The sequence below is a fragment of the Mustela erminea genome, chromosome 4 (genome assembly GCF_009829155.1).
Source record: "Mustela erminea isolate mMusErm1 chromosome 4, mMusErm1.Pri, whole genome shotgun sequence".
Classification (NCBI taxonomy): Eukaryota; Metazoa; Chordata; class Mammalia; order Carnivora; family Mustelidae; genus Mustela; species Mustela erminea.
Genome location: NC_045617.1, coordinates 92,992,948 through 93,018,240, shown reverse-complemented (window position 1 = coordinate 93,018,240; position 25,293 = coordinate 92,992,948). Strand labels below are relative to the sequence as shown.

Genomic DNA, 25,293 nt, shown 5'->3' with positions numbered 1-25,293 from the left:
TTGGCTAAATGGACTACTAAAGGTTTTACATTGCAGAAAACCCTATCCACTGACTTAATAACAACAGAATGTCAACCTTTTCATTTCTGAATAGTAACTGAATTGTATTACTTTAATCCATCTGGGAAGGTAATAAGACTCTGAGGAGAGGTAAAAAGAAAACAAAAAGAGATATAAAAAAGAGAGAAAGGCAGAGCCATGCTAAAAACCGAAAGAGAAAGGGGAAAATATTTGTAGATTAAAAGCAATTTAAGTGCAAAGAATACAAAAACAAAAGAAGGAAAAACCTGACGTTACCATTCTCAGCCAAGATGGTAAAAAGCCTTTATATAGACTCATGAATCCTTCTCCTTGAACAGCCTGAATCAAACAGTCCGTTGATGATTTATACAAAAGTCCCCTAAAAAGGAAGAAGACAGTTCTGCTAAATTTCTTGTGTGTAAATAGTGTATAAATAAATCATAAATTAAAAAATAAAGGAAACTTACTATAAGGAAACTTAAACATTTTCTGCTAATTTAGAACAAGTAATATTTGTGGCTCAGTATATAGAAATCACCTCTTTTGAGTTTAAAGAGAATTTCTTTAGGTGTCTACGTCTGACTCTTCGGATTCATCCCACCCTTAGTCTTATTTTTAGAATTCACTCCACCTGATCTCTTCCAGACAGAACATACTGTTTTATATCAAATCAAATTCTCCATGTTACCTGTAAGTCATAAGCTTCTGAAGAAAGTGCTCTGTAAATTCTCAGCAGAGTATATTTTCATAAACTCTTTGAAAACAATAAAATCACAATAAATACCTTGTGTCTAAATAATATGATCATTAAATTAGCTTATATCCCCAAATGCACAGTACTTTTCCATCAGACAAAGAGCAGATAATTACATAAAAACAGTTTGCTGGCTGAACATGTGATCACACAGATACATTTCTATCAAGAGTAAATGCAAGGAAACATCTTTAAGGAACATTATTATTAAGGACATTTGAACACACGGAGAGTGAAGACTTTCTATCTACCTTCCTTGTTTATCTCGTGGTTGATTCATTATTCGGCTTTTGATGACATCAGCGGGTGTTCCCAGAATAGAAGCTACCAGTCCAGAACATAAACTATAAATACAAATAAATGAATTTGAAGGATAATAAATATAGCAATTTCTAAATTGTAAGAAAAGGAAATCTGATATTTAGAAAGAATGGAATACTAAATATATTATTGTATTATTCTTTATAATAATCTTATTTTTGCTTAAAATCAATGCTTAATGAAATCATTAAAGAGATAGAAAAAACAAAAATTAAAAAGAATGTCCAACCAAAAAAACAATAGAACAAATCAACGAAACTAGGAGCTGGTTCTTTGAAAAAATTAATAAGATTGATAAACCCCTGGCCAGACTTATCAAAAAGAAAAGAGAAAGGACCCAAATAAATAAAATCATGAATGAAAGAGGAGAGATCACAACTAACACCAAAGAAATACAAACAATTATAAGAACATACTATGAGCAACTCTACGCCCACAAATTTGACAATCTGGAAGAAATGGATGCATTCCTAGAAACATATAAACTACCACAACTGAACCAGGAAGAAATAGAAAGCCTGAGCAGACCCATAACCAGTAAGGAGATTGAAACAGTCATCAAAAATCTCCAAACAAACAAAAGCCCAGGGCCAGACGACTTCCCGGGGGAATTCTACCAAACATTTAAAGAAGAATTAATTCCTATTCTCCTGAACTGTTCCAAAAAATAGAAATGGAAGGAAAACTTCCAAACTCATTTTATGAGGCCAGCATCACCTTGATCCCAAAACCAGACAAGGATCCCATCAAAAAAGAGAGCTATAGACCAATATCCTTGATGAACACAGATGCGAAAATTCTCACCAAAATACTAGCCAATAGGATTCAACAGTTCATTAAAAGGATTATTCACCACGACCAAGTGGGATTTATTCCAGGGCTGCGAGGTTAGTTCAACATCCGCAAATCAATAAATGTGATACAACACATCAATAAAAGAAAGAAGAAGAACCATATGATACTCTCAATAGAGGCTGAAAAAGCATTTGACAAAGTACAGCATACCTTCCTGATCAAAACTCTTCAAAGTGTAGGGATATAAGGCACATACCTCAATATTATCAAAGCCGTCTATGAAAAACCCACCACAAATACCATTCTCAATGGAGAAAAACTGAAAGTTTTTCCGCTAAGGTCAGGAACATGGCAGGGATGTCCATTATCACCACTGTTATTCAACATAGTACTAGAAGTCCTAGCCTCAGCAATCAGACAGCAAAAGGAAATTAAAGGCATCCAAATTGGCAAAGAAGAAGTCAAACTATTACTCTTCGCAGATGATATGATACTACATATAGAAAACCCAAAAGACTCCACTCCAAAACTGCTAGAACTTGTACAGGAATTCAGTAAAGTGTCAGGATATAAAATCAGTGCACAGAAATCAGTTGCATTTCTCTACACCAACAACAAGACACAAGAAAGAGAAATTAAGGAGTGAATCCCATTTACACTTGCACCCCAAACCATAAGATACCTAGGAATAAACCTAACCAAAGAGGCAAAGAATCTATACTCAGAAAACTATAAAGTACTCATGAAATAAATTGAGGAAGACACAAATAAATGGAAAAATGTTCCATGCTCCTGGATTGGAAGAATAAACATTGTGAAAATGTCTATGCTACCTAAAGCAATCTACACATTTAATGCAATTCCTATCAAAGTACCATCCATCTTTTTCAAAGAAATGGAACAAATAATCCTAAAATTTATATGGAACCAGAAAAGACCTCGAATAGCCAAAGGAATATTGAAAAAGAAAGCCAAAGTTGGTGGCATCACAATTCCGGACTTCAAGCTCTATTACAAAGCTGTCATCATCAAGAGAGCATGGTACTGGCACAAAAACAGACACATAGATCAATGGAACAGAATAGAAAGCCCAGAAATAGACCCTCAACTCTATGGTCAACTAATCTTTGACAAAGCAAGAAAGAATGTCCAATGGAAAAAAGACAGCCTCTTCAATAAATGGTCTTGGGAAAATTGGACAGCCACATGCAGAAAAATGAAACTGGACCATTTCCTTACACCACACACAAAAATAGACTCAAAATGGATGAAGGACCTCAATGTGAGAAAGGAATCCATCAAAATCCTTGAGGAGAACACAGGCAGCAACCTCTTCGACCTCAGCTGCAGCAACATCTTCCTAGGAACATCTCCAAAGGCAAAGGAAGCAAGGGCAAAAATGAACTATTGGGATTTTATCAAGATCAAAAGCTTTTGCACAGCAAAGGAAACAATTAACAAAACCAAAAGACAACTGACAGAATGGGAGAAGATATTTGCAAATGACATATCAGATAAAGGACTAGTGTCCAAAATCTATAAAGAACTTAGCAAACTCAACACCCAAAGAACAAATAATCCAATTAAGAAATGGGCAGAGGACATGAACAGACATTTCTGCAAAGAAGACATCCAGATGGCTAACAGACACATGAAAAAGTGTTCCATATCACTCGGCATCAGGGAAATACAAATCAAAACCACAATGAGATACCACCTCACACCAGTCAGAACGGCTAAAATCAACAAGTCAGGAAATGACAGATGCTGGCGAGGGTGCGGAGAAAGGGGAACCCTCCTACACTGTTGGTGGGAATGCAAGCTGGTGCAACCACTATGGAAAACAGCATGGAGGTTCCTCAAAATGTTGAAAATAGAACTACCCTATGATCCAGCAATTGCACTACTGGGTATTTACCCTAAAGATACAAACGTAGTGATCCGAAGGGGCACGTGTACCCGAATGTTTATAGCAGCGATGTCCACAATAGCCAAACTTTGGAAAGAACCTAGATGTCTATCAACAGATGAATGGATAAAGAAGATGTGGTATATATACACAATGGAATACTATGCAGCCATCAAAAGAAATGAAATCTTGCCATTTGCTACAACATGGATGGAACTAGAGCGTATCATGCTTAGTGAAATAAGTCAAGCGGAGAAAGACAATTATCATATGATCTCCCTGATATGAGGAAGTCGTGATGCAACATGGGGGGTTAAGGGGGTAGAAGAAGAATAAATGAAACAAGATGGGATTGGGAGGGAGACAAACCATAAGTGACTCTTAATCTCACAAAACAAACTAAGGGTTGCTGGGGGAAGTGGGGTTGGGAGAAGGGGGGGTGGGGTTATGGACATTGGCGAGGGTATGTGCTATGGTGAGTGCTGTGAAGTGTGTAAACCTGGCGTTTCACAGACCTGTGCCCCAGGGGATAAAAATATACGTTTATAAAAAATTAAAAATTAAAAATTTATTAAAAAAAAAAAAAAAGAATGTCCAGGCAACAAATAGACATTGAACACCTACTGGTGACAGGCACTCTTCTAGGCAATGAAGAGGAAACACACAGTCCTGTCCCTGAGGCCCTTACTTGGGAAGAGGCAGAGAAGAAATGAATTCATTTTAAATGCCGGTAAGTGCTACGAACAAAATAAAACTGGATAGCATGATAGGGAGTAAGTGGATGACAGGCCACCGCGGAGAGGCTCTTGAGTGACAACAGAGTGGAGTGGAGCAAGGATGTAAAGACATGGAGGAAGAATGTTGCCCACCAGAGGAACAGCTCAAGGAAAAGCCCTCAGGAAAAGCCCTGAGGCAGAAATGGCCAACGTGGGCTGAAGAGAGAGAAAGCAGCCGACCTGGCGGAGGCATCCTGAAGGGGTCCAGCCAGAGGAAAGACTGAAGAAGCAGGCAGAGATCAGCCCATGAAGGCTATTGAAGGGGTGTGATTTTATTCTAGTTGTGAACAGAAGTCACTGATAGGATCTTGGGCAGGGGAATCACCTTATTTGCTTAATATTTAACCAACAAAAAATTCACTTTGACCACTATTTAAGCCTCATTTCACTAAGCTATTCCATTTGCATATAATCTTACCTTCTTCTCCCTATCCTAAGGGATCAAAATAGAAATCCAATTATGTCATTTTTCCCTACTTAAAGGCAGCTAAGACTCATTCCCCATTACCTGATTTAGCTCACACACTAATTGTCATACATATTACTCCAAGATCATATCTCTCTCACCCACTATGCTTTAACAACATGACTAAGTGTAGCTCTATATTTACCGTACTATGCAACACCTCTATGCCTACACCCCCGTCTAATTGGAAAATTCCTGTTTTTCCTTCAGTCTACTCTCAGGCATAAGGTCCAATAAGTTTCTGTTTATCCCTTCTTCCTTTGTTCAACAATGTTACTTGCTCCTTCTTGAAAAAGGCTTGTCAATTCCTCTGAAGAGACAAAATGGCTCTCTGTGGTCAATCTATGGCAGAGTCAATTGCAATTCTATAAATGAGTGACTAAGAAGTTAAGAAATCAGGGGTGCTTGGGTGGCTCAGTGGGTTAAAGCCTCTGCCTTCGGCTCAGGTCATGATCCCAGGGTCCTGGCATCGAGCCCCGCATCAGGCTCTCTGCTCAGCGGAGAACCTGCTTCCTCCTCTCTCTTTCTCTGCCTGCCTCTCTGCCTACTTGTGATCTCTATCTGTCAAATAAATAAATAAAATCTTATATAAAAAAAAGAAGTTAAGAAATCACTAGCAGTTCATTATACTTGTGGGTATGCAAGGCAATTCAGAGGATGCATTTCCACAAACTGAAAACTCACGAGCTGCTTTAAACTTTTCCACAAGAAAGACCTATGATGAGAAAAAGGGTAGTTGCCCTGAGTCAAGGAGTATGAAGTCCCTCATCCCAGCAGCTGAATCTATAGAAACTGGGATCAAGGCAGCCTGAATAACAGCTTATGTCTGACTAATGCAAAACTGGAAAGGAAAACTGTGGAAAACTTTTAGATCCTCTGGGACATCAAATACCTCACAAAGACAAGGACTACTGATTTCTACGCCAAGGCTTTTGAAGGCTCTGAAAACTCTATGGCAGGGAAGTTGAAGCTACCTTAGGAATCTTCATATTCTCTCTTACTCTAAACTGCTGTAGCATAAAGTACTCAGACTCTGTCCACCACTTTCAGGTCAGGATTTATAATTCAAAGGAGAAAATTACTTTAGAAATACTTGAATTCAAGGAAAGAAACCCATATAACCTATTTCGTATTATAGCAAAAGACCCAACTGTGCATATAACATCCTTGGGTCTCTGCCCACACAAGTCATTGTCTATGTGGAAAGATCTCGTTTCACCACATACATTCCAGTATGTGTACACTACTGCTCTTTTTATATTCTTTCCTATTGGTTTCTATTCTTTGGAAGTTTAATGCCACTGATTTTAATATACCTTAATATTTTCACACAGAAACCTCTTAACCAACACCTAAGGATATAGTGTAATCTGGCTAGACTTCTTTAAAAAATAAATACTAAAGGAGAATAATGTATTCAGGAGGCCTCAAGGAAGATGGTATCCAGAGTCAAAGGGAAAAGACAGAGCAATAAAAAGAACATTGATTTTGCCCGAGCTACTTGCACTGAAATGGACATTGCTGCTTTTTACTATTGGCCTTCATCGCTCCTTGTTAACAACATGATGAAGCTGAGGACACAGCTAAGGTGAAAATGGACAAAAAGTGACTGGTGAGTCTCCTGATCTCTCCAGGCAGTCAAGTGGCTATTTGTAAGACCAGTTTCAGATACTCCCATCAGCACTGTTTCAGAGAAAGCCAGCCTCTTAAGGATGAACTAAATCATGCTCATGGGTCATCTTCACACAGAGTAAACTCACCTTTCTCACAGTTTTACCTCTCAACAGCCTCATGATTTCAAAAAGAAAAACAAGGTTATCCTGGTCTTCCTGTTCTATATCATTTCCTGACGATTAATTCAACTCTCTACCTTTCCTCTGCTTCCTTGATTAATATACCTTGCCACCTGCCTTCCCACCTCACTAAAATCCTCACTTTTCTTTATTGCTCCTGGCCTACCCCAGGACTTCTTATTTACCCCATTTTTAGAAATTGTGGCAAAACAGACACAACATACAATTTACCATTTTAATCATTTTTAAGTGCACAGTTCAGAGCTTATACTGTTTTTATTGTTCTTTATATCAAATTTCTTTTTCTTTATGTCAAATTTCTTTTTCCCAGGTGTTGGATGGCTCACAAGAAGCTCTCTGGTGTACAGCTACAATCCCCAGGAGCATTCATTTTCTTCTAGGACACATCCAGAACTTCCAGACCACATAGCACCATTTACCTACTCAATTTGATTTCATCGTTAGCAACTTTTGAGTTGCCTCATGTAACACATGTATTTATACCAACCCATTTAAAAAACTGATCCAGTGGGTACAGCTAAAAAATGAAACAAATGCCCATCATTTCATTTCCCTAAAACCTGAATTAGAGAAGAATAAGACTAAGTTATTTCACATTAGGACTGGAATATATACAGCTGGAAATCTCGTTTTTCCACAAGACAGATCTGTTTGGTATATGTTAAGCAGATTTACATCTGCCAGGAAATCCAGGATTCTTTGGTTAGATGTGGTATTTCAAAGACCATCTGGGTGGAAAGACAATGAAAGAGAGTGGTAATATCATCGTGGAACTATAGGACAGATCTAGTCTTGCTTCTAGAGTAGATCATAACACCAGAACAGAGAAGCATCTTGAAAGATGAGGAAGTCTTACAAGGTGACTCTACTGGGTGGCAATTGGACACAAAAGTCTCCTAGGCAGCATGAACAGCATGAACAAAGATAGTGCAGGAGATATGTCAAGGGTAGACACAAATATATATATGTTTATCAGGATGGAAATAAGAAGTGGAAGGAGGTCAAAATCCTTAGTTTTCTCTGGAAACTATTGGCTACAGAAAGTATGGTGTAGCTAGTGAACACACCTGGATGAGAATCTGGAATGGAAAAGAATGGTAAGCAAAGACACATAAAAAGATTGCCCTAGTAGCACTAAAGATCACACTTATTTTAAGAGTGGAGGAATGAAGAAAAAGTACTCCAGGAATATAAAGTTAAGGTGAATCTGAAATTGGAATTGCTTATATCTATATCTCTCCAAATCTTATTGGTTCAACACTCTTAATATACTTTTGGGATCATCTAATAGCATAAAGCATTCTGGAATTTGGACATAAGATCAGAAGCTATATGAAATCACTATAAGGTTAAGAACACTATACATCTATAAAGTAACTCACTCTAATAGATAATTTGAAATTGTGCAGTGAAGAGATAAGGTGCTTCTGCTTGCTGGGGTGCTCTACTTCCTGTCTCTGTCAAGAGCTATAGCCTTTCAAAACACCTAATTCTAGCTCCTTTATAGGCCCTTCCCAAGTGGTTATTTTTTCCTCCCTCTTCTGAATGGTACCATAACTAGGCATTTTGTTTCAACATTTACCATACATTATTTTTGTTTTTTAAAGATTTTATTTACTTATTTGAGACAGAGAGAAGGAGAGAGAGCACTAGCAGGGGAGGGACAGTGGTAGAAGGAAAGGGAGAAGCAGACTCCACGCTGAGCAGGGAGCCTGACAACCAGGACTAAATCCCAGGCCTGGGATCATGACCTATGCCAAAGGCAGATGCTTAATTGAGTGAGTCACCCAGGCACCCCTAGATATTGTTTTCATATGTGTCTTGTTTTTCCCCTGCTCAACTGTCTAGAAAGAAGCCGGGGTTACCCTTTGTACCCACTGCAGTGCCCTGAAGGTGCCTTTATCATAAAAGATGCTCAAACTTAACTGTGGAATTGAATTGCAGAATTGATCAACAGAATTGATCTGACCCCAGGAGGGTCCCATCAAGGTGCAAATATTTGGGATGGTTTAATATGAAACATTGTGCAATTTTGTCTCTTTCTTCCCCATTTTAACTGCAAAAAATTCTAAGAAAATTTTTCTTTTTAAATGTACTATCACATTTCTCTAAGGGTAATGTCACTAGATTCTCAATCACAGGAGATAAAAGATTAGAATTTGTGCCAAATATGGAAGAAAAGTGATACAGAAAACAATTCAAACTAAAATAATCACTTACCTTGATAAACCATGAGTCATGATATTGTCCTCAAGTGGAGTGTTCAGTACCAAATAGTGTTTCACTGTATCATAAGTAGTTAAATCTGGCAATAAAAAGAAAAAGGAGGCTGAAATATTCATTTGACAATGAATGTCTTTTATGTTAATAATATGTTAGGCTTAGGACACCTGGGTGTCTCAGTCAGTTAAGCCTCCAACTCTTGATTTTGGCTCAGGTCATGATCTCAGGGTCACGAGATCGAGCCCTATGTTGGGTTCCACGCTGAGCATGAAGCCTGCTTAAGATTCTCTCTCTCTTTCCCTCTCCTTCTGGCCCTCTCATCCCCTTGCTCACACACACACACTCTCAAGAAAAAAAATAAAAAGAATAGATTAGGCTTGGGGTAAGAATGTGTACAAGGATGAAAGATACTATGATCGTTCTCAAGCATGGGAAAGCAACCAACAGATGAAAGGGGAGGAAAAGAGGAAGAGAGACAGGTACTCAATTATACCATTTGAACATTTGAATCCAGCTATCGCCTACCATCAGCTCAACCCCTGGACTTCTTAGTTTTTGAGATGATAAATTCCTTCTCTAATCCTAAGTAACTTGAGATGAAATTCCATCACTTATAAATAAACGGTCCTGACCATTATTCTACATTAAGCTTTTTATATTTTTTTCTAATGACAATGAAGAGCTGTTGAAGAGTTTTACACAGGGCAGTGATATATTACAACATTGGAGTTTTATAATGACTACCTACAGTGAAGTACAGGAAGTGAATTGTAAAGAAGCAAGAATGGGTAGATGCGTCTGATCACTCACCAAATATGTGACTGTCTACCATATGGTAGTAGGCATTATTCTAGGTGCTGGGAAAAATGCCATGGGTAACCTGAACAAAATCCTCATTCTTTGTTGGGGGATGAGATCGTAAGCAAATATATAAACCACAGCATTTCCGATAGTTATAACTCTCCGAAGACAAATAAGGCAAAGAAAGGGGATAAGAATATCAGAAGGTGGAGGAGAATGATATATATGATTTTTAAAGATGGGATCTTTAAGGGAGGATTTTGAGCACAGCGGTGACGACTCTGGGTTACTATTTACGTGACACTCTGGCTGTTCTGCTGTGACTAGACTACAGGGAGACAAGACAGATTAGAGATGAGACTGTTGCATTTATTCTGATGAGAGATGATGATGGTTTGGAAAAAGGAGTTGTGGAGCACTGGTCAGATCCTAGGTAGGTTTTGAAGGCAGAATCACCAAACTGAAGAGAGAGGGAAAGAAAGGAATCAAAGATGACTACAGGATTTTTGAGCTTTGGGTGCCTGGGTGGCTCAGTGGGTTAAAGCCTCTGCCCTCGACTCGGGTCATGGTCCCAGGGTCCTGGGATCGAGCCCCACAGTGGGGAGACTGCTTCCCTTCCTCTCTCTCTGCCTGCCTCTTTGCCTGCTTGTGATCTCTGTCAATAATAACTAAAATCTTAAAAAAAATTTTTTTTGAGCTTAAACAATTTGAATGGCAGAGCTGCCATTTTTGGAGATGGTGAAAATGAGATTTGACTAATTTAGAATGTTTTAACTAAGTTGATGAAGTGATGACCTTGGTCACAGCAGTTTCCAATGCATGGGGGGACAAAATGGACATGGGGTACATATGGAAAGACCAGTCTGGAGGCTTCTGTATTAATCCAGTAGGAGGAGATAGGACAAAGGAGTGGCTCCAGGGATGAAAAGAAGTAGATGGATGCAAGATACAGCTAAGAGTCCACAGCGGTTGGACTTGGTGACTGATTGGTTATCAGGAGTAAGTGAAAGGAAAGAGACGAAACTCTTGCCTAGGTTTCTGCCTTTCAAGTGAGAAAATACGATATCGTATTTTGAGATTGGGAAGAATGGAGAGCAAGTAGTTTGATAAACGAATTTGGTTTGGACACAGCATGATGATATTCAAGATAACCCAAATAAACGTGCTGAGTAAATAGCTGGAAGCTGGAAGAGAAATCTGAGCTACAACAGATTTTGAAGGACTGAATTGAGAAACTACAATCAGTAAAGATTCCTGATAATTAAAATAACCACCAATATGATGTTGTAGCTATGGATGGACTGAAAGAGCAAAATTTAAAAAACCAAACTTACTTCCTTTGATATTTAAGTGATATGTTCCTATATCCCTCAAAAAGGCCATCCCTTCGTTTCCTAGAATCATTTAAGTTGGGTCTTAGAAACAATCTTTTCATTCATTAGCTCATTCATCAAATGTTTACTGACTACACGAGATGATAAATAAAACGTCTTTGCCTTCAGGGGGCTCATAATCTAGCAGAGGAAATAGACACACAGTAGAAAGCAATGTAATGAGGTACAAGTGATCACAGAGGTAAGTACCGGGAACTACAGAAACTCATAAAGGGGCATCTAACACAACATGGCTAGGGAAGGGTGGTTGTGGGGTTCAGGAAAAATACACGGTAGAAAGACACTTTGGCAGAATACTAAAACATCTGCAAGAAGGAAACTAAATAGAAGAAGAGGGAGGAGTACAGAAAGTAGGAGAAGAGCAGTTTTGTTATGTATAGGCAATGGAACCTTCTAGCTCATGACTCTCTGTTTCACTCTTTACTCCCGAATCAATGAATTGTTCAATTCCCTGAAGGCACCGGTTGGATTGTGCAGACCTTCTATATTACGTTATGAAACTTCCACTTTTCTTCTGTGAGTGATGAGAAGCCAGTAAAAGGTTTTAAGAGTCCCAGTAACATGTTGAGATTTGTGTTTTAGATAAATCCCCCTGGATACTGGGTATAAATATGAGGACAGGGGAGGAGACCAGCCTGATGGTTGTGGCTATGATGGTGAGAATTGTAAAAATGGTCGTTTTAAGGACACTAAGGTGATAGGTATTGGAGAGGGTACACTTTCAAGAAATATTTAGAAGACAGAAGTAAGGATGCCTGGGTGACTCAGTGGGTTAAAGCCTCTGCCTCTGGCTCAGGTCATGATCCCAGAGTCCTGGGATCGAGCCCCACATCAGGCTCTCTGCTCAGCGGAGAGCCTGCTTCCTCCTCTTTCTCTCTGCCTGCCTCTCTGCCTACTTGTGATCTCTGTCTGTTAAATAAACAAATAAAATCTTTAAAAAAAAGAAGAAGAAGAAGAAGAAGAAGACAGAAGCAAGGGGTGCTTAGGTGGCTCAGTCAGTTAAGCGTCTGCCTTTGGCTCAGGTCATGATCCTGGGATCCTGGGTTGGAGTCCCACATCGAGCTCCCTGCTCAGTGGAGAGCCTGCTTTTCCCTCTATCCACTCTTCCTGCCACTCCCCCTGCTTGTGTGCTCTCTCTCTCTCTCCCTCTTTCACTCTGAAAAATAAATAAGTAAAACCATAAAACAAAAGACAGAAGCAGTTAGTGACTGACTATGGGAGGTGAGGGACAGGTTGAGTTAAGGAAGCACTGAGGTTTCCAGTCTGGGATGCCTGCTGCGCAAGCTGGGGGAAAGAGTTGGGCATTCTGGATCTAATGATTGTCACATGGTTTCATGTGCCATTTTGGATCTTGGAGGAGGGTATGGGTAGAGAGGAAACCTTAGAAATAGTTTAGTACTATCTCTTTATTGACACAATTTGCTTATTTTAGGAAATCCTTTTCATAGATCACCATGGAGAAAAGTGAAAATACTCTAGAGAAAATATTCAATTAAGTTGTTCAAACATAAACGAAGACTGTTGCCAATGATTACTAAAAATGATTAAATAAAGTTTTCCATTTTCCCTGATGTCTGTGCTTATCATTACAATCATGAAGGCAGTAAGGACTTCTCAGAGTTCAATAAAGTTTCCATTACCTCCCATATTCACCAGTGCTGCTCTTTGTATATTGGGTACCCAGCCTGCCCAAAGCCCACGTATTCCTCCTTCAGATAAGATTTTTGCAAATGCATGATGCACACCACGAAATCTAAAGGAAAAATAATAACGAAATGTGAAAATTCTATGCATTCCTATGGAATGCAGCTGGATAAACTTCACCTATAGTTGTTATGATTTGGAGTAAAATAAAATCTTAATTACTCAGAATTGTTAGAAATTGAAGAAATCAATCCTCACGTATTCTCATAAAAGAAATGACATTTTTAGTCCAAAGAGTGGGGAGGGCAATCTCATAATAAAAGTTCTTAAAACTGAATACTTCGGGTTTTATAAAAATTTACTATCCTATCCTGATTTTGTTCAGTTTTGTTTTTTTGGGTTTTTTTGTACACAGGTGAAAAATGGTGCTGACCCACGAATCAAATCTGGAAACCCCTGTTATAAAATAATAGTCTGGGTTTTATATAGTCTGAAATACCTGGAGTCCAATGCCATCTTTCCACTTAATAGCTGAGTGGCTTTAACTTAAGCTCTACATTCCCTAAGACTCACCAAAAAGATAATAAGATATATTTATAAGGCATGCAAAATTGCTATAATGCTACATGGGAAGTTTTACTCACAAATGATGGTCACTGTAGTCAAAATCTGTTGGGTACTTATTAAACATAGGACTTTTTATTCCTGAAAACTTTATGAAGTGTGAATTTATGTTCCAATTTCCGTCTGAGGGAACTGGAGGCTTAGGAACTTGTTAAGGAACTAAGTTAACTAAGTTAAGGAACTTGACTAGGGTCAGAGCTAAAATGTGGTAAAAGCTGAATACGAATCCTGGGTTGTCTGATCCCAAGGTTGATGTTCTTTGCAACAACAGGAAATGTTTTTTACTACTACATCAAACCAATAATTTCCAACAGCAGAGACAAAGGAGGGGAGAAACTGACAGGATTAGTTAAAAACTCAGATTTTTCTGGATCCCGATGGTTCTCTCCATGTAGTCAACTTGGAAAACATCACTTCTTCCTGCCACTTAGTAACCAGTTAGAAGGTATTACAAGATGACAAAATGGGTTCTGGGATTCTGTAAACTGCTTGGTTAAGTCAGAGTGTTACCCTTTTCTCCTCTGTGGTGGATGTTCTCTCTGTCTGGAGGGCTCAAGGGGGCCTGAACTGCCAAGCCCAACCTCAGCTTCAAACTGAGCCAGCTGGAGGAGCAGCACTGTGAAGAGCAGTGGTCCGTGTCACTGGTGGGTTCCTAAAGGAGATTCAAAACCCTCCTTCATCTCTGGCCCAGCCACAGACCTGCAGTGTTCAGAGGAACAGACCTCTTCTTACTCAGCCAAAGGTGTTCTGCACTTTTTTTCCTCTTTTCCAGGAGACGTCTATCAATCTCTAAGATTTTGCCCCTTTCCCAGAGAACCAGGCTAAGTGGTGTTTTAATAAATTATTCAACATGAAGTCCTTTGAAGAAAGGCAGACTTCAATAATGTAGAGTAATGCAGTAGGAGACTTTTGTGTCACAAAGACATATTAAAAACCTTCCTTAAACTTGGGGGAAAGAGGAGGAATGGGATTAGATAGGGAAGTGGGAAGAACTTGCAAGGTCTATCTTGCTGTTCTCCCTCTTTCAGGGATTAAAGGGAAAGGAACCAAGCTTTCAGCCATGGAAGAGCCCAGGCAGTCTGTCACGCAAACCTTCTGAACGGTCCCTTTTGAAAGATAAAGAAGCTGAGGGTAGAAGTGCTAAGTGACTTCTACAACACTAAGCCACAGCGGCAAAACTGGGATTCACACTGAGACAAACTGCAAATTTTAGTGATCAGAATCTTTATATCAAGCTGTAACAACACAAGTCTAGCTGACTTGACTGGGAAAAGCAGCAAACAGCTATACACACATATAATTTTTCTACTGGAGAACACGTGCACCTTATCATGCAATGAAAAGATCCGTGTTAGCCCTTCTCTTAATGAATAAATACATCTTCCAAGTTGAAAGAGTCAGAATTAATATCTTCTGTGAATGCTGGATTACAAAAATGCATATATCAGTAGGTACATGTTCAAACTGAGACATGGGAAAGGAACAGAATCAGTTAATTGGAGAACCTACCGCAAAGGTTTTCCTTCAAGTTTCCTTTTTCCTTCCATTTGCATCTGAACCTTCACTAGATCAGTTGGATTGGCTAAAAATTGGCCAACAACACCAGCCATCATACCTCCAATCACTGATTTCCTAATTGCAAAAGGAGATACATTTTTTAATAGTTTCTGTTAATTTTGCAACTTTTGTAGTGAACAGTACCAAGCTGATCCAGCCCCTGCCTAGGGATTTAAGACAAAGTGAAGAAAAGAATGGACATACAAATCACAGAGGAAAGTAGATGGTTTGTCTGTTTACTGAAGGGAGGGTTAAAGGAGTTGAAATTCAAATCTGGTTTCACGGGCCTTCTATGGCCTGAAAGTCAAAGGAAGGGCAGCTGCTTCAAAGTTATAAATATCTGAACTGACCATTTAATTGTAGTTTAATTCTGACCACAGGGGACTGAAAAGAGCATAGATGTAATCAGTCTAACAGACAAAAGCTGGTCAGCCAGATTTTGTAAACTATTATTTTAGTAGTTTTACATAGTAAAGGGGGGTTGAGAACTTTCTTCTCATTGAAGAAACTCTCTCTGCCCCTTGGCTCTTCCTTCTCCTCACCTCCCAAAGCCAACAGTGATCAAGTCTAGACTACTAGACTTGAACACACTTCGAATCCATCTCCTCCTCTCCATGCCAGCTACCTGTGTCTCAGACCAGGCTCTGATCATCTTTTACCTTTTCTTAGAAGAAAAGGGATAATTTCTTCCCTTTTACTCTAAAACAGTATTTGAAGAGATACAAATGGGTATAGAGTAACAAGGTTCCCTATTATCAGTTCTCTTCCTCTGAAGCAATCACAATTACTAGTTTCTCATGATTTCCCACACATAATAATAATGCATTCACTGAGTGCTTATTATGTCAGGCCCTGTTTTTAAAAACATCATCTAATTTTCATATCAACCCTATGATATTAGTACTACTGTTAAATCCTCTTTACAGATAAGGAAACTGAGGCATAAAAGCAGCTGAACGACAGTTCAAATCACACAACCAGTGAGTGGTATGGCCAAGATGTGACAGCAGGAAATCTGAGTACCAACCACACAGTCTTAAGCACGAAGTACAAGTGATCGTTTGTGTACACACAAACATGTACGTATAAATACTCCTTTCTAAAAGCACAAATGTAGGGGCACCGGGGTGACTCAACTGACTAATTTTCAGTTTATAGACTGAGCCACCAGCTCTTGGCTTCTACTCGGGTCATGATCTCAGGGTCCTGGATCAAGTCCTATGTCGGGCTCCATGCTTGGCTTGGGGTCAGAATGAGATTCTCTCCCTCTCCCTCTGCCTTCCTCTTACCCCACTTGTACTCTCTTCTCTCTCTCTCAAATAAATAAATAAAATCTTAAAAAAAACAAAAAGCACAAATGTAGCGTGCTAAGTTGTATACACCTTAATTTTTCCTTAATAATGTCTTTTAAGATATATTTTTCCTAATAATGTATCTCAAAAGTTATCAGTTCATTCAGAACTGCCTCATTTTAAAAAAATTTAAAAAAAAACAGTTTTATAGAATTTCATTTTATGGACATATCACAATTTATTTAGACAGCTTAACTTTTAACTAAGAAATCTAAACATTTACATGACATTTGATAGGCCCTGCAAATTGTTTTCCATAGAACTTGTATCAATCTCCACCAACATCAGCAGCCTAGGAGCCCGTGGTCCTCATAATGATGAACACAGCACTGTTTTTTCTCTTTGAGAATCTCATTACTGCTGCCTGCTTCTCCCTCTGCCTGCCACCCCCGACATGTGTGCTTGCTTGCTTGTTCTCTGACAAATAAGTAAATAAAATCTTTTTTAAAAAGGAATTCTTTTAATATTAAAATATTAATATATATGCAAAATTTCATATACATACACATATGTATGTTTGTATACAATGTGCAGTAAATGCTCACTGATTTGGATTTACATTGTAATTATTAATTATTTTAAGCCTATAACTTGAGGCAATTTTGGTACAAATACACAATTTTATACAAATCTAATGGATACACATTAAAGCCTTTAGGATCCATAGTATATATTATTTTCAAAACAAAACTTACCAAAGGGGATAATGCTTATCTTCACTTTTGCCAAATACAACTTCACGAAGATGTTCATAAGTGACCATGCGGCCTCCGGAGTACACTGTGTAGAATGGATCATTTAAAAGGTGAATTCAGCTAGACGTTTAATAAAACAAGAGGGCATTCTGACCTGGACCAGTTCATCTCTCTAGCTGTGTTGTTCTCTCATGCGAGAGAACAACACGTTGGCTTTTCTTGATGTTTCTCTAAAGGCGGCATGCCTTCTTACCCCTCAGGCCTTCTCATATGCTGTCTTATCTTTCTTGAATGGAGTCTCCCTTCTCTGCTTGGGTAACTCCTCCTAGTCCTCTAGGACTCAATTCAAAGAACACGTTTTCTAAAACATGCTCTCCGACCTCCAGTATTCTAGACTGCCACTGCACCTGCCATGCTTCTCCTCTCCTCCTCCAGAAAATCCATGCATATATCCAATATGACATTAATTGGAGATTAACTTGATTTTGTTGCTCATCTTTCCATCAGACCATGAGATTTTCAGGGCAGGCTTTGTGTGGTTTCATTATTCTATGTACACTAATACAGAGCCTGGTACACAGCAGGCATTTTTCATTTAATAAACATGCATAACTTCACTGGGTAGTTGATTATATTGAGGTAACTTTTTCAGTCAGCTGTCAAACTTACAAAATGAATCTTAACTGTAAAGCCATTTATAATGCTCAACTAAATATAAATGAAAAGAAGTAAAACTCAAAACAATAATGGAAAGCAAAGGAGAAAAATTTTTTTTAAAAAAAGACTGGAAAATAAAAATCATTAAAATCAGTACATGGTATTCATAGATAGCATTTTTCTTGATATTTCAGGAAGTCTAATAAAATATTTTAAAATATTCACAAATATACAAAGCACCAAAACAACAACAGTCTCTATACACACTTCTGGAAAGCTCTTAATGAAAATACTCTAGCTTACTCACCTGAAGAACTGAAGCTTTAAAAATCATAAGCTGGTAAGTATTAGTACTGGACGCTTTTCTGGTCAAGGGTCCCTACATACTTGTGGAAATATTATGAATGTAGAGAAGAATGACACACCTGTCCTACCTCCTTTGAAGCCAAGTTTATGTTCTCCTATCCACGAGCAGAAAACCCAACAATGACTATCTTTGCGAGTGCCACTTGAGAAGCAAATCTGAAAAGTATTCTCACTGGCTGTAGCAGTGACTATTTCCCTTGAAGACTGACTAAAGGCCCACACAGGTAGGGAGGTAGCCTCGGAAACAGAGGTGAAAATAAGCAGCATTGCAATCACTCAATTGCCAGACTGGGATCAGTCATCCCTGTTCTCTTTCAGAGTCGCCTTGTCTATAGTATATGGGACAGAGGCTAGTGAGATTTGGCACTTTAGTCAAATATATTTCATTTTCAAAGAACATGAAAAGCTTCTCATTTTGTGTTTTAAAGTTTCTAAAGTGGAGACAAAACATCACTCGTTTTTTTCTTAAAATTCTTCAAACACACAGAGAAGTAGAGAAAATAATTCCCTCTGTATCCTTGAGATGTATCATTGCTAACATTCTTGCCATATTTGATTCATTTTTCTGCTTACTTATTTTGAAGTACATTATAGACATCATGACAGTTCACCCCTAAATACTTGTATATGCATTTCTAAAAATTTAAGGCAATCATTCCTTAATAAAAATTGGTGGTTAATTTTCTTCCCAAGAGAATATATATTCATTTATTACATTAGCAGAAAAAAAAACAAAAAACAAAAAACAAACCACTAGATTTTGAGCACAGCTAGACACAAAAGCAGATGCACACAGAACTCATAACAAACTTACCAGCTGGAATCAAGATAAATACCTATGTGTCTGTAAATAGCAGGTGTCACTCCTTGCCAAAGCTTTAGAAAGCCTTCTTCTTGAACAATCCCTAGGGCTGTGCGTACCATGCCTCTATAGGGAGCAGATTCTCTTGCACTGTCTCCCAACCGAGCAAGGGCAGCTTCTCCTTGCATTTGGAGCCGAGTTTTTGTGAGATCAAGGGGAAACGTTGCTAATAAAAAAACAAAATGAGGGGGAAACCCATAACATTCAGAGAAACAAACAAAAATTCTAAAATTCTAAAGTCATGGGACTAATATTTTAGTCTCCACAAGGTTCTTGAGAACCACGGGGCTCTCAAATTTTAGAGTACATCAGAATCAGCTAGAGAAATTATTAAAAATTATTTCTTAGTCCCATACCTATGGATTCTGAGCAGGTTGATGGGGGTTTAGAAATCATTTGATTCTTACACATGCCCAAATTTAAGAATCATTGTCCCAGAGCACCCTCACCCCCAGATCATCAGGGGGAAAAAAGTGACAAGATTTGGGTTCTTTTTACTCAGAAATTTCAGCCTAAAATCTAGTTTAGTCCTTAATTTGTGTTTTTCAATGGGAATAATTTCAGATATCCATATTCTCTGACGCTACTTTGACTGCAACCATGATTAAGACCCAATGTGACTTTTAGAATACTGTACTACTTCTGATAGGTTCAAAATATAAGCAGGTTTAGATGCATTATGTAATTTCATGGGTGATATTCACTGATATGAAGTTTGAGATATAGAAGATGTAATATGGAGTTCATACAAGGGCAGCATGCTCAATATACTTTCCAATAAAGGCACAGATTGAGTTTTTTTTCCAGTACAAAGTTTTACATGTGGCCTCCTCGTGAGTACCAATAATACTTGAAAAGTTTTTCTAATGATTATATTTTGAATTCAAGGCATTGAATTCAAGAATACATTTTTCCTTGAAACAGTGAAGCTAACTGGCCCACATTAGGAAGATCAAGCTCCTAACTTTATACTCATAAAGTGCCAAATAACTGAAGTAACCAGATTCAGGTAAGTTCATGAACGTTATTGACATTACATGAGTCTTTTCAATGACCACCGCCTGATATAAAATCATAGTTACGCTTTTTCCAAGAGAAAACAGAGTAGGAAGAGGAGAATATTAAATCTTACCACTGGTCTTTGGAAAAAATATCTTGCTGATAGTTCCCCTAAAACAGAAGTAGTTTGCATGTAGAGAATTTTAACAATGCTTTATTAACACAATAACCTTGAAAAGACCTAAGATTCCTATGGTTCCTCTATATTAACATGGGTTATGCCTCTCAAAATAATTCTAGTTTACTTACTGGTTACTTAAATAATGCTTCAGGTTCTGATCCTAAAGTGTTTTGTACTCAAAAACAACCCATATTTTGATTTCCTAGCTTCCCATCCCCAGCCCCCACACCATTCTCCACAAACCTTTAACAAAAGTAATATTTCTTTGCCATTGGTCACAGGGGGAAACAATTAGGTTTAAAAAAAAGTTAGAAATATCCAATTCAGCAATCTGATTTAAAATTTTTTTTAAAAGTGGAAGAATTGTATTTCAGTAAAAACAGTGAATAACAGAAATTTTCCCATCAGCTTTAAGAGAAGAGAAAGAGAAAAAATAGTGGGTCCAAAGGGCAAGAGCAGAGGAGCACAAAGAGCAAAACAAAGGGTCCTGTGCTGGCTGCCCTCGAAATACAAAACAAATTCATTTTAGATGAGAACAAAGTAACATTTCCTGATGATATACACACCAAAGCTGTTGCTAGTTTTGTTTTTCAGCAGACAAGAAAACCTTAAAATGCACGGTGAAGGCTTCACAGGGAACATAAAGGCACTCTGCTCACAAAATCATTGGAAGGAACACCACCCGCTCATTCAAGGGCACCAAAATTCTCCCTAGGTGGCCTCTAGTTTTCTCTGACTTGCTTATGCATAGGTAACTGTCCTGTCCTCTATGTTCTTATGATATTTAATACTTTCATTATAGTAAGTAGCACAAGGTAACTGCCTGTCTCAGCATGTCTCCCCACCCGCCTGTAAGAAAGGTCAAGGCTGAGTCTTTGAAGCACCTTCACCACAGTCTAATATTGTGGTAATTATAACAATGTTGCAATTAATGGGCGCCCCGCCTTGGATTTAGCATTTATATATTATCTACTTCTCAGACTCCAAGACGCAGACACAGTACAGATGAGTTAAGCTCAAGGAGGAAAACTGGCAGATGTTGAGAAGATGCTCCATGTAAGTGACAGGTTACAAAAGTAACCTGTCTACAAAAGATACAAAAGTCTACAAAAGATAAGGCTGTGGCGAGGCTATGTAAGAATAGAAATCAGAGAGATTATCTCAATAGGGATGAAGAGTGGATCATGTTTTTAAAAGGTCATCCTCACGGATGGGAAAACGATTCCTAGAGAGGAATGACAGTTCTTGAAGCTTCCAAGCGTAGACATTCAGACACAATAGCAACACCTCTGAGGGAGACGAAATTGGAAGGAGAAGACCTTAGTGACCTCCAGGGCCGCCTCCTCGCAAAGCCGGCCTTGACCCCGCCCTGCCACAAGGGCCAAGCAGGTGTGCAAGCAGAGGGCGCAACCCAGAGGGCCGCACCCCCCGGGGGGCCGAAACCTCTCGCCGGTGCCCTCACCCCCTCCCCCAGCGCGGCACCTCGACGAGTCGCGGGGGAGGCCCGGGAGGGGGCGGCCGGGTACCTAGCTCGGCCACGGTAGCCGCGCAGCCCGACAGGAGGAACTTGCTCGCTCGGGGCCATCTCTGGGCAAGCGGCAAAAGCCTCTCCTCATCCTCTGGAAGCGACATTCAGCAGCAAGACGGGACGACAGTACACCCCTTCTGGCCGGCGCCCAGCGCCGCGGCTGGCCTGCCACTCTGCCAGGGCGGCCCGTCCTCAACCGGCGAGTGGCGGAGCGGGGACCATTTCCCTCGCTCGGCTCAGCCAGGCGGCCTCACAAACCTACAGCCTTCCTCGCAGCCCGGGCGGGAGAGCTCCACAGGACTGAGAGCAGAACAACAACGCGAAGCCCACGAGGCTTCTGGGAAATGTAGTCCGCCGGGCTGTGCGCCTCTTGGGCGCCATTCTCTGATTGGCTGCGAGCGAGGCTGCCTCGGCGCCGCCGGCCCCGGTCTCCATGGCAACAGAGCAAGTTCTCTCCCGCCTTCCACCCCTCCGCACCCGCACTAGTTTGGTCCAGCCCCTGCGTTCGGTCCAGCGTGGCGGGGTCTGGAAAGACCAGTGGAGGTGGGAGGAGGGAGCGATGATGCAGAAGTCATCTAAAAATTGGGGCGGGGAAAGGAGGCTACGCTTAGGAAGGCAAACAAACTGCGGAAGTTGTAGCAGACAAGTTGGGAGGTCCGGTAGGTGTCCCCTCCCAACAGGGAATGAGCAAGTGCCACGGCGGCAGGACTTTTCCCTTCTTTGATTGTGGAAGGTGCTAGACAAAAACATGGAACTAATTTCCCCAACAGTGATTATAATCCTGGGTTGCATTGCTCTTTTATTATTCCTTCAGCGGAAGAATTTTCGTGGACCCCCGTGCATAAGGGGATGGATTCCTTGGATTGGAGCTGGATTTGAGTTTGGGAAAGCCCCTCTAGAATTTATAGAGAAAGCAAGAATCAAGGTATGTGGCCTTAGCAGGTGGATTTCCGGAGTAGGTAATGTTTTCTTTTTTTATTTTCTTTTATTGGCTCTCAAATGCAACACAAAACACAGGGAACATACCTGCTGTCCACAGACGATCATTCCTCAGCTATCAACAGCTAAACCTTATGCAAGTTTTTTCGAAAGAAATAGATTTTTATTGGTTATGAATAGATTCTTATCAGCTTGTAGCTGCCTTTTTGCACGTCGATATTAATTTATAAATGTTAGTTACTTCATCGTAGTTTAAAAGTTCTAAGGGTACCCACACTAACTAAACACTTGGAATAATTCGGAAAGAAGTGAAATACGGTTAATTTAAATTTGTGAAAACGGGTAATAAATTAGTACCCGAACTGAAGTTAACGCCAGGCTGCTGTAAAAATTACTTGCAAACTTGGTCTTTGCAGATTTAGCCCGCACTGTATTTTCGGCTGGTATTATTTGATGATGATGAGATCCATGTTCACTGCATACTAAGGAGATTAGTAATATTGTAGTAGATGTTTTTGTCCTTAAAACAGCTTTCAGATATAGTTCATCTTTCAAAAATAGTATGTAAGTTACTGCCAACTTTTCCCCTTTATTTCAATGAATTCTTCAATGTATATTCCCGTGTGTGTTGTGTGGTTGTGTTTTTGGCACCTATCCAATTGTTTCCTCAGAATAAATTCCTAAAAGTGGAATTGCCTAGTCCAATGACATGAACACTTAAATTGTTCATATTATTGTGTTACTCTTGCAAAAGAATGTAACAATATACACCTTTTCTTGTCCTTTGAGTGTAGGTGATTGCCTAGTTCCTTATATTCTGGCCCGCACTAGGTGCCATAATTATTGGGAGTCTGATCTAGGAACAAGTATATATTTTAAAGGAATATTTGTCTCCCATAGCCTTCCTTAGTCATGATTCTGATAAATTTTAAGAAACATTTTTTACAAGCTTGTTTCAGAAGGTCAAGCAAGGTCAAAAAGATTATACTGTTTTCTTCTAAAAGGTTTGTAATTTCCCACTCTACATTCAGGTCTGAGATCCATTTTTGAGTTAATTTTTTTTTGTAAGGGGTGATGGGGTGCCTGGGTGGCCCAGTGGGTTAAAGCCTCTGCCTTTAGCTCAGGTCATGATCCCAGGGTCCTGGGATGGAGCCCCACATCCGTTCTCTCTGCTCAGCGGTGAGCCTGCTTCTCCCTCTGTCTCTGCCTGCCTCTCTGCCTACTTGTGATCTCTGTCTCTCAAATAAATAAATAAAATCTTAAAAAAAAAAAAAAAAGTAAGGGGTGAGGTTAATTTCTTCCATCTGGATGTCCAGTTATTCCAATTTCATATCCTGAAGGACTGTCCTTTCTTCATTGATCACCTTTGTAGCTTTTCAAAAATTTACCATTTTGGTGTAGATCTATTTCTAGCCTTTCTATCCTAGTCCATTGATTTAAATGCCCACTCCTTTGTTAATACTACACTGCCTTATATACTCCAGTTTTATATAAGTCTTTAAATCAGGCAGTGAAAGTTCTCTGTATTTGTCTGTAATTGACTTGCCATTCAAGATTGTTTGCATTTTACTATGATTTTAGAACTGGCTTGTCAATATCTATCATAAAGACTATTAGAATTATGGTTGGAAGTTTGTTAACTTGATCGAAAAATTGGGGGAGAATTGACTTCATAACAATAGTAAGTCTTCAAATCTATGACTGCTGTGTATCTTTCCATTTATTTAGCTATGTAATTTCTTTCAGAAATGTTCTGTGGTTTTTGTGATGTGGTCATGACTATGGTTGTTAATTATTTTCTATTTTGAGGCTGTTGTAGATAAAATTGCTTTTTTTTTTGGTTTCCCACTCGTATCCTGTTGAAACATAAAAAAATGCAATCTGTTTTCTGTATATTAATTTTATACCTTGTGACTTTGCTAAATTCAGTTGATTGCTTCTAGTAATTACTTCAGAGATGTTTTAGGATTTTTATACATAAACAATATGTCTTGTAAACAGATAAATTTACTTCTTTTTTTCTGATCTTGATGTTTTTTATTTCTTTTCCCTCTATTATAATCAGTAGGATTTCTAGGATATTGTTAAATAGAAGTGGTAAGAGTAGACAAGCTTGTCTTTTCCCTACTATTAGGGGAAATTGTTCAGTATTTCACCACTGAGCCTGATATTAGCTGCAGATTTTTGAAAGGTGCCTATTTCAGTCCGGACCTTCAATCCATACACAGAAATCACAAATGCCATCAGAGAAATAAATAGGGACTTATTCTCTGTTCACATCCATCGTTTCCTAGCTGCCAGTGAAATCCTCATCTCACCTGATTCTACCTTGTTGCACAGAAACAGAAGCATCTGTATTTGTTTTAAAAAGCTACAAAATGTTCCCTGAATCCTAGCTTAACTAAACAGTGACTTAATGATTGACATTGTTTGTTTCCCATATTTTTGCTGTTATAAATATTGTAGGAACAAGTGTTATTTCTGTGTGTGAAAATGTATCCATAGAATGAATTATCAGATTCAAAGTATAAATGCATTTATAGTTTAGAGTGAAATAGGAAACCTTTTGAATGTGTTGAGCTGAGGTGTGATGGGCTCTGATTTAAATCTTAAAG

At 39.0% G+C, this 25,293-nt stretch overlaps 2 protein-coding genes across 8 annotated transcripts in view; one reads left to right on the top strand and one right to left on the bottom strand.

Annotated features, from left to right (window-relative positions):
- SLC25A27 (solute carrier family 25 member 27) overlaps positions 1 to 22,080 on the bottom strand; it is a 28,493-nt gene extending 6,413 nt beyond the window's left edge. For 2 of the 5 annotated variants that reach the window (XM_032340170.1, XM_032340171.1), the window contains exons 1-8: positions 21,738 to 22,080; positions 19,006 to 19,197; positions 17,147 to 17,231; positions 15,052 to 15,174; positions 12,915 to 13,027; positions 9,077 to 9,161; positions 1,027 to 1,119; positions 298 to 400 (exon numbers count right to left, since the gene is read on the bottom strand). In XM_032340170.1, the coding sequence (XP_032196061.1) occupies positions 298 to 400; positions 1,027 to 1,119; positions 9,077 to 9,161; positions 12,915 to 13,027; positions 15,052 to 15,174; positions 17,147 to 17,231; positions 19,006 to 19,197; positions 21,738 to 21,843 (900 nt within the window). In that variant the 5' untranslated portion in view covers positions 21,844 to 22,080. Of the gene's footprint in view, positions 1 to 297; positions 401 to 709; positions 776 to 1,026; positions 1,120 to 9,076; positions 9,162 to 12,914; positions 13,028 to 15,051; positions 15,175 to 17,146; positions 17,232 to 19,005; positions 19,198 to 20,163; positions 20,202 to 21,737 lie in introns of those variants that run through there. The other 3 variants (XM_032340172.1, XM_032340174.1, XM_032340173.1) reach the window with 3 other exon arrangements.
- Positions 22,081 to 22,193: 113 nt separating this feature from the next.
- The window catches only part of LOC116588708 (24-hydroxycholesterol 7-alpha-hydroxylase), an 89,097-nt gene continuing 85,997 nt past the window's right edge, over positions 22,194 to 25,293 (top strand). The window contains exons 1-2 of one of the 3 annotated variants that reach the window (XM_032340168.1): positions 22,194 to 22,282; positions 22,554 to 22,664. Coding sequence is in view for 1 of the 3 variants with exons in the window: in XM_032340165.1 (XP_032196056.1) it covers positions 22,488 to 22,664 (177 nt within the window). In the remaining 2 variants the exon portion in view is untranslated. Of the gene's footprint in view, positions 22,665 to 25,293 lie in introns of all 3 variants that reach the window. The other 2 variants (XM_032340167.1, XM_032340165.1) reach the window with 2 other exon arrangements.